The sequence below is a fragment of the Mustela putorius genome, unplaced genomic scaffold (assembly GCF_011764305.1).
Source record: "Mustela putorius furo isolate JIRA1106 unplaced genomic scaffold, ASM1176430v1.1 tig00000450_pilon_pilon_pilon, whole genome shotgun sequence".
In the NCBI taxonomy this organism is placed as follows: Eukaryota; Metazoa; Chordata; class Mammalia; order Carnivora; family Mustelidae; genus Mustela; species Mustela putorius.
Window position 1 is genome coordinate 22,176,470 of NW_025421385.1, and position 14,779 is coordinate 22,191,248.

The 14,779-nt window shown below is 41.0% G+C and overlaps 1 protein-coding gene across 3 annotated transcripts in view; it reads right to left on the reverse strand.

Annotated features, from left to right (window-relative positions):
* Positions 1-14,779, reverse strand: part of FIG4 (FIG4 phosphoinositide 5-phosphatase) — a 124,150-nt gene that overhangs the window by 26,760 nt on the left and 82,611 nt on the right. For all 3 annotated transcript variants that reach the window (XM_004753497.3, XM_045080210.1, XM_013056702.2), the window contains 2 exons: positions 14,615-14,697; positions 10,637-10,723 (listed from right to left, as the gene is read on the reverse strand). In XM_004753497.3, the coding sequence (XP_004753554.1) occupies positions 10,637-10,723; positions 14,615-14,697 (170 nt within the window). The remainder of the gene's footprint in view (positions 1-10,636; positions 10,724-14,614; positions 14,698-14,779) is intronic.

Genomic DNA, 14,779 nt, shown 5'->3' on the forward strand with positions numbered 1-14,779 from the left:
GCAATGGACCTGAATAGACATATTTCCAAAGAAGACACATAACATGGCCAATAGAAACACAAAAGGATGCTCGATATCACTAATCATCAGGGAAATGCAAATCAAGACCACAATGAGATATCACCTCATATCTATTAAGAGAGCTTTTATCAAAAACACAAAACAAAATAACAACAACAACAAAATAAGAAATAAGTGTTGGTGAGGGTGTGAAGAAAATGGAGCCATTTTACACTGTTGGTGGGAATGTAAATTGGTGCAACCATTATAGAGAACAGTATGGAGGTTCCTCAAAAAATTAAAAACAGAAATACCATATGATCCAGCAATTTCGTTTCTGGGTATAAATCCAAAAGAAAGGAAATACCTATCTTGAAGAGTTATCTGCACCCCTATCTATGTTCACTGCAGCATTATTTACAATAGGCAAGGCATGGAAACAAGCTAAATGGCTACCCACAGATGAATAAAGAAAATGTGAGATGAATATATTTATGAAATATGTGTGTGTTCGTGTGTGTGTGTGTAATGGAATATTATTCAACCATTAAAAAAAAAGAAATTCTGTCAATTGTCACAACATGGATGAAACCTGAGGGCATTATGCTAACTGAAATAAGTCAGACATAGACAAAATCTGTACGATCTCGCTTGTATGTGGAATGTAAAAAATCTGAACTTAGAGAAACAGAACAGATTGGTGGTTGCCAGATGCAGAAGGCAGGGGATAGCAAAATGAGTGAAGGCAGTCAAAAGCTTCAAACTTCCAGTTATATACTGTATTATATATTGAAAGTTGCTAAGAGAGTAGATTTTTTAAAATTCTTACCACACACACACACACACACACAAACACATATACACAAATTGTAACTATGAGGGGTGATGGATGGGATAATTAACCTTATTGTGGTAATCACTTTATAATAGATACATATATCAAATCATTACCTTGTATACCTTAAACTTATCCAATGTTGTACGTCAATTATATCTCAATACAGCTGAACTGAAATAAATGAAAAAAGAAAATCCTGGCCCTATTTTAGCTTGTTCTACTAATAGAATGTATAACTTCACTAATAAGGACAGCAGTATTTCTCAATTGAGAAACTGATGAGATATCCGACAAGAAATTTGAGTTACTACCTCTAAAACTGAAAATGAACTACAGGTGATCCTTGAACAACATGGGTTTGAATGGTGCAGGTCCATTTATGGAGGTTTGTTTTTTGTTTTTATAAATATAGTATAGTACTATAAATATATTTTCTTTTCCTATGATTTTCTTAACAATTTCTTTTCTCCAGCTTACTTTATTGTAAGAATATAATATATAATGTATAAAACACACAATATATGTGTTACTTGACTTTATGTTCTCAGTAAGGCTTCCAGTCAATAGTAGACTATTAGCAGCTAAGCTCTGGGGCAGTCTCCAGTTAAACACAGATTTCAGACTGTGCAGGGTAGGGAGTGTTGGCCCCCACACCATCCATGTTGTTCAAGGGTCAAGTGTATAGTCCAAAGCTTACAAATAGTTGTCATCTGTCTAGCCATTTGCTTCCATTGGTTAACCCTGGTACTTCTCCCTCCCAATTATTGCATGATATTCCTAAAAGAGATAATAGTTTTAAAAAAACTATTAAATATTGACTAGTACTCATTCATAATTTATTTAATGCTTTTAGGGCCTGGGGATACAAAAGCAGATAAGCTCTGCCCTCAAGGAACTCATAGTCTTTTTATTTATTTATTTACCTTTAAATTGCTTTCTTTTTCCTTTGACGATTTTATTTTTAGGCACTTTCTACACCCAAAGTGGGCCTCGAACTCACAACCCCCACACCAAGAGTCAAGTGCTTCACCAACCAGTCATCCCTAGATTAGTTTTAGATGAAAAATACCATATATTAGGGGCATCTGGGTGGTGGCAGTCAGTTAAGCATCCGACTTTGGTTTCGGCTCAGGTTGTGATCTCAGGGTTGTGAGACTGAGCTCTGTGTCTGACTCCCTGCTCAGCGCAGAGTCTGCATAGGACTCTCTCTCCCTCTGCCCCCTCCCTTTGTTCTTGCTCTCGCTCCCTCTCAGATAAATGAATCTTAAAAAAAAAAAAAAAAACACACACACCAAAACCCACATATTGGGTTCTATTTACCAAGGACTTTCTGTTCTCATAAAATTGGGAGGGAATGGCAGAATGATGTTTATAAAATACGAGCAGACTTCTAATCATGAAAACATAATGCAACTGATTTCCATGGTAGTATTCCTCAAATTTCTTCAGAAGACCATGAGGAAAATGAGTGATAATATAAAATGATAAATATAAATTATTTTTATTAACATCAAAAAACGACTGACGCCAATCAGTGAATATTAAACATGATCAGGACTTAACGGGATTTGTACTTCATTCTTTAAAACCATGTGTAAAAGAACCAAGGGATTCTGAATAACACACTGAATAGTACAGCTATGTTTAAAGATGAAATCAAAAGCTTTTTCGTCTTTCAACCAAAAATTTATCTTAACTGAAAAGACTTCTCATATATGATAAAAGGAGGCAGGGGCCAAGAATACATCATACCTGGGCACACATTCTCTTTGTGCAAAAGGAATGAAGCCACGGTGACACAGCACGAGGCTCAGTCATCATCGCATCTGCCCTAAACCATCCCACTCACCTTCTATACAGAAAGCTGATAATTGGGTAAACTAACAAAATAACAAAAGGTTAAACAGTTACAAAATGTGACTCCTGTATAACGAGGGAAGAAAACCAATGAGTAATACCCCTCACATGGGCCTATCAGATATCCAGATCTGCTCCCCAGGATTAACCTGCTTGCTCATATACAAAATAAGACAGTGCTTTATGGGCTAAAAATACATGTAAAGCTGTAAAATTCTTCACCTCTATCAGCAATTGAAAGATCTTTTTGTCCTCTAATCTGAACAGGGGTCTCTAGAAAAATTTAAAAGCATGTATAATAATCTATTTAACCTGGAACCCCTTTAGAGGAAGAAATTTAAGTTGCTTGTTTTTTAAATCAAGAGCCAAAGGGGGGGGGGGGAAGAAACCAAACAAAACAAAAACACAAACTTAAATTTATCTAATCTCTGTAATCTAACAATCATATGTGCTATTACTGTCATAAATGAAACACTTTAGCCCCCAAACTTAAGTCTGTCATGCATCTCCAATCCCGGTGACCCACTGCCAGATTTAGTCCATCAAACTAGAAAACACCCGGCCTCTTGCATGTTCCTCACACCCAATCCACTGTTCCCAGTCTTGCCAAGCCCTATAGATTCTACCTTTGCAAAAATAATCCCCCTTCTTTATCTCAACAGCCAAGTGTGGACTATAATCCTTTTCTTGTCCTGATATTTCCAACAGATGCGTTGTTTATCTTCCGGCCTCCAATTCATTCTCCACACTATTTCCAGAGTGACCTTTCTAAAATGCAAAACTAAGCCTATCACTCCCTGATTAAAACCAGCTTCTAGGATAAGGGCCACACTCTCCCACTTAGCATCTCCACTTGATCGTGTTCCTATCTGCCTGTGACTCTCATTCACAACTCCCTTACTTTAGACACAGAGTTACATATGGATCTTGAAAGCTGCTGCATGGTCAGAAGCCTCTGTCCAGAGCCGCCTTTGTCTTCTTCTACTGAATAACTCCATCTTTCCTTTGGAGTCTAGCCTGATAATAAAACCTACCCAGGAATCTCTATCTGGTTTGGGTTCTTCTATGCACCCTAGAGCCTCCTCTGCTAACATTCTCATAGCACCTCCCCACCACCTAGAAATTCTGATCCCATGGGTCAGTGCAAACCCTCAGAGGCAGGGACTGTTTCCCTTTCAACTGTGCACTGAAAACGCCTAATCTGGCACAGAGTGAGTGTGCATTAAATAGCTGCCACTGAAGCCCCTTCAGGCTTTATGAGTAAGATAAGAGCTTACCTTACACAAGTTTACCTTACCTTTCCTGAAAACAACAACAACAAAACCCATGTCGAGGGGGTACTTAAGACCTCAGATGAACCTGTGTAAGTTCGCATAAGTAGGAATCACCAAAATAAAATAAGCAACGTACATAATTTAAAAATACACAATAAAGTCATTTTGATACTTTACATTAATAACATAAGTACCTACAATTAAGTTTACTTTTATTGAGATTCTGCTCTCTAAGCCCCTGGAAATGAGCCTTGGAAATCCCTTTTATGAAGATGGCGCCAGAGGGCTAAGAAGGAAACCCCTACCCCTCTCAAAGTCAAAGCCAAAGCAAAGGCATTGAAGGCCAAGAAAGCAGTGCCAAAAGCCACCTGCAGTCACAAAAAAAGGGAAGATCCACACATCACCTGTGTTCTGAGGACTCAAGACTCTGCGTCTCCAAAGGCAGCCCAAATATCCTCGAAAGAGCGGCCCCAGGAGAAACTAGCTGGATCACTAAGCCATCATCCAGTTCCCCCTGAGTACTGAGCCAGCCATGAAGAAACAGAGGACAGCAACACAGTGTGTTTACTGCGGATGTCAAGGCCAAAAAGCACCAAATGGAACAGGGTGTGAAGAAACTCTACGACATTGACATGGCCAAGGTCAACACCCTGATCAGGCCTGATGGAGAGAAGAAGGCCCATGTTTGACTGGCCCCTCACTATGATGCTCTGGATGTTGCCAACAAAATTGGGATCATCTAAACTGAGTCCCACTGGCTAAATTGATATATAATTTTTTCGCCATAAAAAATTACATTTATGATTCCTTATATGCTAGAAATGTTTCAGGATTTCACCTTGTTCCATTAAGTTTCTCTTAACATAGTAGGCAGACCCTACTGTAGGTAATATTCAAACAAAGAGACATTCGCTTTATCTCTATATCTAATGGCTCTGTCATTCTGACTTTCCGTGGCAGCTTGCTGCTACCTCTTCCTTTTACAGGCTCATCCTAGCTCTCGATTCCTTTTATGTAACGAGAGTATAATTTTCAAGGCCTGCATTTACTTTACCCACTATGGACATACCACAGAATACCTTCTTATCTCTTCCCGACTCCTTTTCTTCCTGACTACCTTCTCTGTTTCTAATTATTCCCAAGAATAATCATTTACACACACACATAACACACACACTTTCATTTAATCGACAAACACTTATCAAACACCTACATGCCAGGAACTAAGTTTTTTAATTCATGTGGTTCCAGAGAAGGTGCATTCATGTAAATCCAACCTGTGACTACCACCGGCAATAAGAAATGCACTTTGTGGGGCACCTGGGTGGCTCAGTGGGTTAAAGCCTCTGCCTTTGGCTCAGGTCATGATCCCAGGGTCCTGGGATTGAGCCCCACATCGGGCTCTCTGCTCAGCAGGGAGCCTCCTTCCCCCTCTCTCTCTGCCTGCCTCTCTGCCTACTTGTGATCTCTCTGTCAAATAAATAAATAAAATCTTAAAAAAAAAAAAAAAAAGAAATGCACTTTGCATAGCAAACCAGTATATGGCTGTATTTATACAGAGAAAGAAGATTTTACTCAACAAGACAACTATACTTTGCCTTGCACTGGAATTCTTTTTTGGATTCAGTTCAGTTTTGTTTTATTTCACTGTGTGGAGGCCTACTCGATTAATTATGAGTCAAGAATTATAGTTTGAAAAGCACTGTTCTTTTCTTTTTTAATAATTTATTTAAGTGAGAGAGAGACTGGGAAAAAGCATGAGGGTTTGAGGAGAGGAAGAAGCAGGCTCCCTGCTGAGCAAGGAGCCTGACGCAGGGCTCGATCCCAGAACCCTGGGATCATGACCCAAGCAAAGGCTGATGCTTAACCAACTGAGCCCCCTAGGGGCCCCTGAAAAGCACTGCTGTAAAATACAGGAAGGAAACTTGTGTTTTGGAGTAGCTACTATAATAAAAAGAAAACAAACAAACAAACAAACAAAACCCAGTCCAAACTACCCTGGCGGGCTGAGAGAGGATGGCAAGGGAGAGGACACGGCCAGAGAGAGCCAAAGGCGAAAGTAAAAGAAATCCAGAAGTGGAGAGAGTGGACAGAAAGGGATCTTTTAGGAATAGAAAATATAAAAAGGAAATCCTAAAGAGGGCACAAGAGAAGAGAGAAAAGTAGAGGCCAGAAGGAAGGAGGAGCCGAGACTGTTATGGTAGCTTCTGGGGTGAGGAAGAGCTCACAGACCGGCCTCCTTGTCCGCTCTCATCTCCCCGAGTGTGGAGGGAATTCGCTGATTCATCACTGGTTACTGCCTCCCAACTGCTCTGAATCCTTCAACCTTTAAAGTTCTGCGGGGGTTTAGGAAAGCAAGCAAGTGTTACCCATGAAGGTAGAAATCCTGGGCCCGCAGCCCAGAGCCCAGAGCACTGTCTGCAGAGCACTGGATGAGATCAGCGCGGGGAACCCCAGAGAGCGACTCGCGTATGGGGAATACCCTGAAAATGACTCACAAGAAAACAAACTTGAGTTCATCACAGCCACTGGCCCATCCTCATCTCATCAGTGTGAAAAGGTGCGCTCGTTCTCACTGCGATTTGGCAAGCAGGTCCCCTAACAGAAACCCTTACCCGGGGGCATTCACCTCAAGGTCCGTAAATGCTTCTTACTCTGCAATGGACTGAGGGAATAAATGCAACATGACGGTTGATAGAGTAAACATGCTTATTTACTTTATTCATTTTCAGCTAACTCTGTGTTGGAAGAACCCTAAGCAAGATAGTATTCATCCACTCTATGTATTATATTTTGAATCATTTCTTAGAGGTAGTTTTGAAACAAGCGAGACCTATTCCTGGAATAGGTGAGCCATAGAATAGCAGGCGCTAATAATATACGTGTTCATGTTCTTTTTAACCTGCACTGATTGGCATTTGTTGCTCAGTTAAAAACTCCCAGAGAACTGGTAGGAGTGTAAAATGAGAACAGGTTGGTCTTGCATGAATACGGTGAGTCACCGCCGGGCCACATGTCACCCTGCCTGTCCTGGCACAGCCAGGCCTTCCACTCGGGGCCTTCTCACTCTACTTTTGGTCACCAGTGCATGTGGAAACAGGATAGAGGGGAAACAAAAAAAGCTAAAAACTTGGTTCACTTACTTTTGTCTTCTATCAGAAGGGAACAAAGAAGTAGGGGAGAGCAGAGGGCTTATGAACGGGAAACAGAATAGGGGGAGAACTAAAGAATGTTCAAGGGTAGGGGGAGAAAGGAGCCATTGGGAGGGTGGCTGAAAACCAGGGAGAGGCTGGCGAGGTGGGCTTCTAGGTCAGGATGCTCAGGGGGCCTCATACAGATTCTGAAAGTTATGGGAGGGATGGCGGGGACAGATTTAGAACATTCCAACAAATATTTACTGAGTACTTAATTTAACATATTATTGTGGGGGCAGCCCGTACAAAGATGGGCTGCCTACTAGGAACTTACAACCTAGTAGAATAGCAGCAATCAAAAACAGTAGCAATATTGTTCTGATAATGACTAAATGGCCTCTATACCGTGCTTTAGGTCACGCAAACTATCCTTGCTCAAGAAGCATGTCTACACTGGGGACAATATGCTGGGTACTAGGAAGAGAATAAAGTTGTCTTATCTTAAATATTACATTGAAATGTGAAAACAAAACTCAATATTAACAGAGCAGAAACATTACATCTGCATGCAGAGACGTCTACAAACCCAGATGAGGTCAGAGCATCAACTTGAGGGCTGCTCGCGCTAACTACTCAGGATTTCTACCACCGTGGTTATAAAAGCAGCTGGTGAATGAGGCATGTATGGCTTAGGGCTGGGCAGCCAGCCTGTCTGGGTTTGAATCCTGGCTCTTCCACTTCCTGTTTGTGAGCAAGTTACATGATTTCTCTGTGTTTCAGTTTCCCCATCTGTACAATGAGGCGGATAGAAAGGTCATAGGGTTACTATGAGAATTGACTTAATTCAGGTTATGGTATTAAGTGAGAGTCAGTGAAGGTCAGCTGACATCATTGCTCCCTACTTGCCACCATGCACTCAAGGAGTGGTAGGAGTCAAAGGGAGGGGTCACACTCAAAAGAAATACGGCTTGGAGTGGCTGGGCTAACAGTGTAGACATGGACCAGTTTGGATTCAACATCCACTTCTACGAAATGTCCCCAGAATCTTGGATGAAAAGTGCCCAGCTACCCCACCCAGGTTTCTGCACCTCCGTATATACCAGGGGCCCCTGCTACACTGGCTCCCTGTGAGTTGTTTACCAATAATTTTTATATCTGGCATTGTGTTTACCTAACATTTAGAAAAGGAATATTCGTTTGTCTCAGGATTTCAAGAAAAATAGGTAAGACTGTAAATTATCAAGAGATAAGTGGACACACACACACACACACACACACACAAACTTCAATTTAAACTTATTACGGTTTTAAAACGTCTTAAAGCCTAAAACATAACAAGATGAGAAGTCCAATAATCTTATATAAATCTAATTTCTCTTGGTTTTGGGACAGCTTTCAAAATTTAAAAATGAATAGTTGACATTTTAAGATTCTAGTTAGAGGATTTCAGTTAAAAGCAGGCACCCATGCACATACACAGAGATACAGATCCCCCCCAAAAAACAACCACAACTCTACTCTTGGGCAGTTGCCATGACAACACAATGCTGAACCTACTGGGTTCTCTGTTACCCTGTTGAAGATGCTCTGTGAAAAGACACATGTGTTAGATTCTTTACTAATTAAGTGCAAAGGTTAAAAAATTCTAGATCCATAAGGTTTTCATATGGTTTAGGACTCAGAAAAGTAAATACTAAATATTTCAAGAAAAGAATTTAAAAGTAGTTACTGCAAGGCCAATTGTGGATCAAAGCAGATGTAATATGGAAGAAAACACAAAATACTTTTATTTTGTATGTTATATCATCTTTTTTCCCCAAGTTGTGCCATACTATTTTAATGGAATAATCAATTCGTATAATATAACTTAGTTAACAGGGTCTATTTTTTTTACTAACACATTTAAATACTTTCCTTTTCTGGCCAATCTATTTCAATTCATTTGGGAGCGCAAACTTCCATTTGCTAATTAGACTTAAGAAAGAAAAAATGGTGTCTACATTAATAGGAGTTTATATATTTCCAAAAAAAAAAAGAAAAGAAAAAGAGGAAAAAAACGGTGGTGGGGAGAGAAGGGCGGGATAAGCAGGCCTTCTTCCCATTCCTCCCCCTTCTTGGATTAGCCATCTGTGCCTTTTTTGGAAGTTTCTCTCAGTCTCAGATGCTAGACTCAGATCCCCTCAAGACTCAGCTGAAGACCCTTCGTCACTCTATTCTCTTTTCCTAGGTGGTCTAATGTCTAGCCAGTGGCTTCAATTACTACCCATAGGCATATACATCCCCAGAAGGAAATAACCATCCCCATTTGTATCCCCAGAACTTCCAGATCCCTTGACCCAACTGCCTCCTAAACATGGTCATCTGGATGGTGCTGTAAGTGCAAACTGTATCCTCCTGCAGAACGCCTGACCTCAGTAAATGAAAGCCTGGAATAGTCTAGATACTCAGTACCTATCTGCAAATGAATAAATGTTTCAATCAACCAATCAAACCCATTACACAAACCAAAAAATCGAAGGGTCATTCTTGATAAGGACTTCTTTCTCTCAGTATCCAAGTATCCAAGTCAGTATCCAAGTCCCATTTTGCCTCCCAAATATTCCCCAAATCTATTCCATTTCCTAACTCCTAGCCACTACTCTCCAAGGCTCAAGTCTTTGCCTGCATTATGATAGCCGTCCCTCAACTATCAATCAGGAAAAGGCAGATGTAGTACACAGAGAAGGTTAGGCCATCAATATCGATCCATCAACCAAAGGCAAGGCACTGATCTAGACACCTCACGCATACAACCTCATTTAATATTCACAGTGACCCATTTTCTGGAAGAAACTCAACTGATCACATAGCATCAGGAGCCTCTCTGGGTCACAACCTTTGCTTTGTTTGGTCCCAACAAGCAGAGAATGATGATGAAGATGATGATGATGGTGGTGGTGGTGGTGGTGATGATTAGAACTTACTGAGAACTTTTTTCAGATACTGTTTCTCAGCATTTTGAATGCATTATTAAGCTTACCACCCTCCTACAGAGTAGGTGCCATTACCAACCCATTTTGCAGATGAGGAAATAGTCATACAAACTGAAGTCACTTAATCAAGATTTAAAAAAAAGAAGTAATAGAGCTGTGATCTAGGATATGAACCTGAATCTGTTTAAAAATTTGCTAAACACCTGTTTAACTTATGGCAAGTCATTAGAAGCAGTGGGGAAACATGGCTAGAACAGACAAACCCATCACTACCCTCAAGGGTCTGGTACTGAACCCGAGGAGCCTGTCTCTATGGAGGGAAGCCTCCACCAACTTCAATCCCACCTCCGAAGGGTACATTTCAAGTCATAGCTGCCGATCTCTTTCCCATGCCCACAGCTACCCAGTTATTCTTGGATAAGACATCAGGAGGAGATGCTTTAGTGCTTACACTAATACGGGGACAAGACCGAAAAATTTTCTTTAAAAAGTCTGCAAAAAACCCCCACTACAAATGGCATGAATACAAGCATTTCTCTAACAGTCTAATCTAGTACTTACAGTTTTATAACTCCATCTGGGCACCTGGAACAGAGCTGCTGGCTGCTCCTGTCTTGTTTATGTCGACGCTGACCCAGCTGAACAAACCTACAGATTACAGTGGATAAAAACTCAGCTGAAGTTCAGCAGATTACACAAAATGGTATGAGCTTTCAAAAGACAGCAGACTGCTTATTCCGGAGAAGCACACGACAGCACCCTATGCAACCCCAGACTGTCCTTACAAATGGGGGCCTGATTTTACAGTGGGTTTGGTACAAATGAAGGAGGAGGATTTCTGTGTTTCAGTCTACCTCAAGAGGACATAGAACTTGAACTGAAGTGATCTTGAAGCCAGGAAGATGAACTTTCAGAGCCTCCCTTATCTAAGGGTGACTGCAGCAGGAAGCTGGGAAACACGAGGAGAGGCATTCGCAGTGAGAGATGATGAAGAAAAGAAAAGGATCGGGCGGGGGACCCATCTCCCAAAGCAGGGACACTGCTGGAAACTCAGCATGTGGACTCTTGTCTCCTTAGGGCCACAAGAATCCCTAAGTGTATTCCAGCCACTCCTGTACTTTCAACTATGAAGGACAGGAGACGGAAGAGACCATCTGCTGAGCCCCTCGGCCATAGCACCCCTCCCGAAAGAACAACACCCACTCAGACTTGAAGCTAAGAGTCACAGGGACTTGCCGCCTGCCAGCTTCATAGGATAAAAGGATACCTTAGAGTAGGCCAATGAGCTGATGGGCCAAGGACAACCTGCTATTTCCCAAGTGCATACCTGTCCTAGTGTGGTCTGTGCGCCAGGCCTCCATCTTCCCCTCAGGGACACAGCTTGTAGTTTTGTTCTAATGTGCCCCCAGGAGGTTATGCGGCAGGATTAAATTCCAGTCCCAATTTTCTACTATTTTCAATATTTTCTTTCATAATTATTGATATTCTTCTAATTTATTTTATTAGCTTTTTTCAAGGTCAAGAAAAGTACTGCAGAAACTACCAATTACTAAGGCATTAGGGTGCTACTGGAAAACATTTAAATAACTTACTTTTATCTAATTTTTATCTTTAGCTAGTATAAACATTTTTTATCCATTTTGGGGGAAGAATATCACATAACACCTGTTATTTGTACAGAATTTTAAACTTCCCAAATCATGTGCACCATAATTGTCAGAATATATTTTTTTTAAAAAGATGCTTTATTGGGTGCCTGGGTGGCTCAGTGGGTTAAAGCCTCTGCCTTCAGCTCAGGTCATGATTCCAGGGTCCTGGGATCGAGCCCCACATCGGGCTCTCTGCTCAGTGGGGAGCCTGCTTCTCCCTCTCTCTGCCTGCCTCTCTGCCAACTTATGATCTCTCTGTCAAATAAATAAATAAAATCTTAAAACAAACAAAAAAAAGATGCTTTGGCACAGGGCTGAAGCTTTGAGGAGGTAGGAAGAAAACTTCCAGGTCCGGTTGAGATAGCAAACCAAAGACATCAGAAAAGCCGAGAGCAAAGGAAGGTATAGAAAACAGGCTAAGCGATTAGAACCAAACTACAAAACCAAGAGATCTTCAGGAGTTTGGAGGTAGTTGAGGCCAAATGTAAAAAAAATAGGCAGGAGAACAGGAAGCTAGAAGACAGGCTATAGATGCCAGTTCCAAGCGCATTCCTTCCCTCCCGACGTTGTCCTGTGGTTGACTGGTCGGGAGCTGTGACAGGCAAGCCAGGCCAGGCCACTGTCTTTACACTCACAATCTTTGGTGGATACTAGCCAACTGAGTGCAGAACTGCGGTGGGAAAGGGCAGAACTTTTGAGGCCAGTTTAGGCCAGAACTACACGGACTTTCACCCTGTCCCTGACTCTCTGCCCTCTGGATCAGACACGGCACTAAGAGAGCCCCAGAGCCTGGGTGAGGCAAGAAGGGTCCCAGTCAGTTCCTGAACATCCTTGGCCATCCCCTGGCAGAGCCTCACCCTCAATACCGATGGAGGGAGGCCTCCTCTGCCATAGCAGTGCCCGTGACAGACAAACAGGGGAGACGCCTCTGCCTCCAGGAGAAGCAGTCTGCCCACAGTAAAAAGTGACTCACAGAGAGGGGAAGAGATACCAGACCTCTGTTTCCCTTCCCCCGCCAGGTCTGCATCATAAGCAGCGGCAGGTGATATTACCAATAGAATAAAAAAGGATTGCAAATCCCCAAAATCCCAGGTACCCACGGAGCACAGGAAAGGTCTCCTAAATAAGTAATTGAATGGCTCTTGGCCTATAAAGAGGGATAATCTTTTCAGCTCACTACACAGTTGTCGGAAGAAGGAATAAAACACTGTCCACTGTTATGCAAATCAAAGGAGGAGGTGCTGTTCTTCAGGATATCAAACACAGAATCTTATTCCAGGACATGGATTCCTCCCTCCCCAGCAGTACTCCCCTCCCCGTGGGCCTGCCACTGTCTCCTTCATAGATTGATTCCCGGGGGAGTATTATGGTCAAACAGGGCTGTGTCTTACTCTCTGCGAAGGGAGGACTAGAAGTGGGCCTCCGAGGCAGTCTGAGCTAAAAAAGCTCCAAGCAAAAGTCATGCCTGAAGCAAGAGACACTTTCTTTTTGCTTAATTAAAGTGAGCGAAAATGTCAGTCCTTGACCAAAGTGCTCTTGCTCTCTGCAATAAGCAAAGGGCTATTATTCACTAACCCCAGATAATTCCTTCTTCCAGACCATGCTGCTTATAAGGGCTCACTTCAAATGCTGAAGAGCTGAGCCGCACTGCCGGGACAGCTGTGGTGGGAAAGTGATTGTGTACCTGTGTGTCCGGGCCTGAATTCAGGGTGACTAAACTGGTTCCTGTTAAGACAGTACTAGTATGAGAGTCATACCAGGGTTTTTGCTGTTAGGAGATGCTGCAAATTTTATTTTATATTTTACATATATTTTTATTATATTTTATATTTATATTATATTATATTTTTATAATATATATTTATGTAAATATATATTTACATATATTTTATATTATATTTCACATATAATAGATTTTACTAATCTGAAAGAAGTAAAAAGCATCAATATCCAGTTTGATGGATTAAGCAAATGAAATACTCCCCTTAAAAAAAAGTGGAACATCAGTGCTCATTTATATTGTAGATATTTATATTTATTTATTTATAATATTTATATGATATTATTATATAATATTATATATTATATAAGCCAAACTTGTATGAATAAAGTGGGATGGTATTTACATGCAATAATTAGGTCTTCTCAGTGCGTGTATTAAGCTGAGGAAGTGTTAACAGCAGTTATCTTGGGTTCTTGAGGATTTCTAGGTGAGGGATTCTTTTGAGACTCTGATAACTCTAATTCTGTTTCTCCTCAGAAACACACACACACACACAATTATGTATAGGATTTCACAGAAAACCTTTTGGTGGATCCTCTTTCAGCTTAGTCTGTCTAATTAAGTTCTAGAACATTCTGACATGATGTTTTTCCTCCTCAACTACCACTCCCACCAGCACCCCAGAGCTAACGCAAACACAATGTCCTCAACCATCAATACCCAGGTTCATTTTGTAAGAAGGTCCCCAATTTGAGGACTTTGTTAATGCAAAAATACAGAAATGTATGTCCACTTCAGCTTGCAGCTTATCTATAGGTGGTGCGAATACATGGACACATCATCAATTTTTATCACTGAGGGGACTGAGAGTTTCAGGCAGTAGGCCCTTTAACTCCAAATAGAAACCAATGTTTCAGAATTTGACCTCCTAAACACTAGTATTGTATTCCAAGTGGAATTCATTTCCTTCTGTATTGTTGACCACTTTCATTTTTAGAAGTTATACTAGACATAAGTTATTATAATAATATTTTTGTATTTCTTAATTTCATTTTTCCATTTTATTTTATTTTATTTCTTTTCAGTGTTCTAGAATTCACTGTTTATGCATCACATCCAGTGCTCCATGCAATATGTATTTCTTAATTCTACATAGAAGTAGTTTACCTTGAATAAATGGAGAGATCCTCTTCGGAGAGACCATCTGAGAGGTTAATTCCATATACCTCTTTCATGGGCTGGACCACATTCTGGGGTTAAAAACAAAAAGGAACCAGGAAAAATTTTTAGACATCTAGCATGTTAATTATTTCCAAAGATGAAGAAAATGAA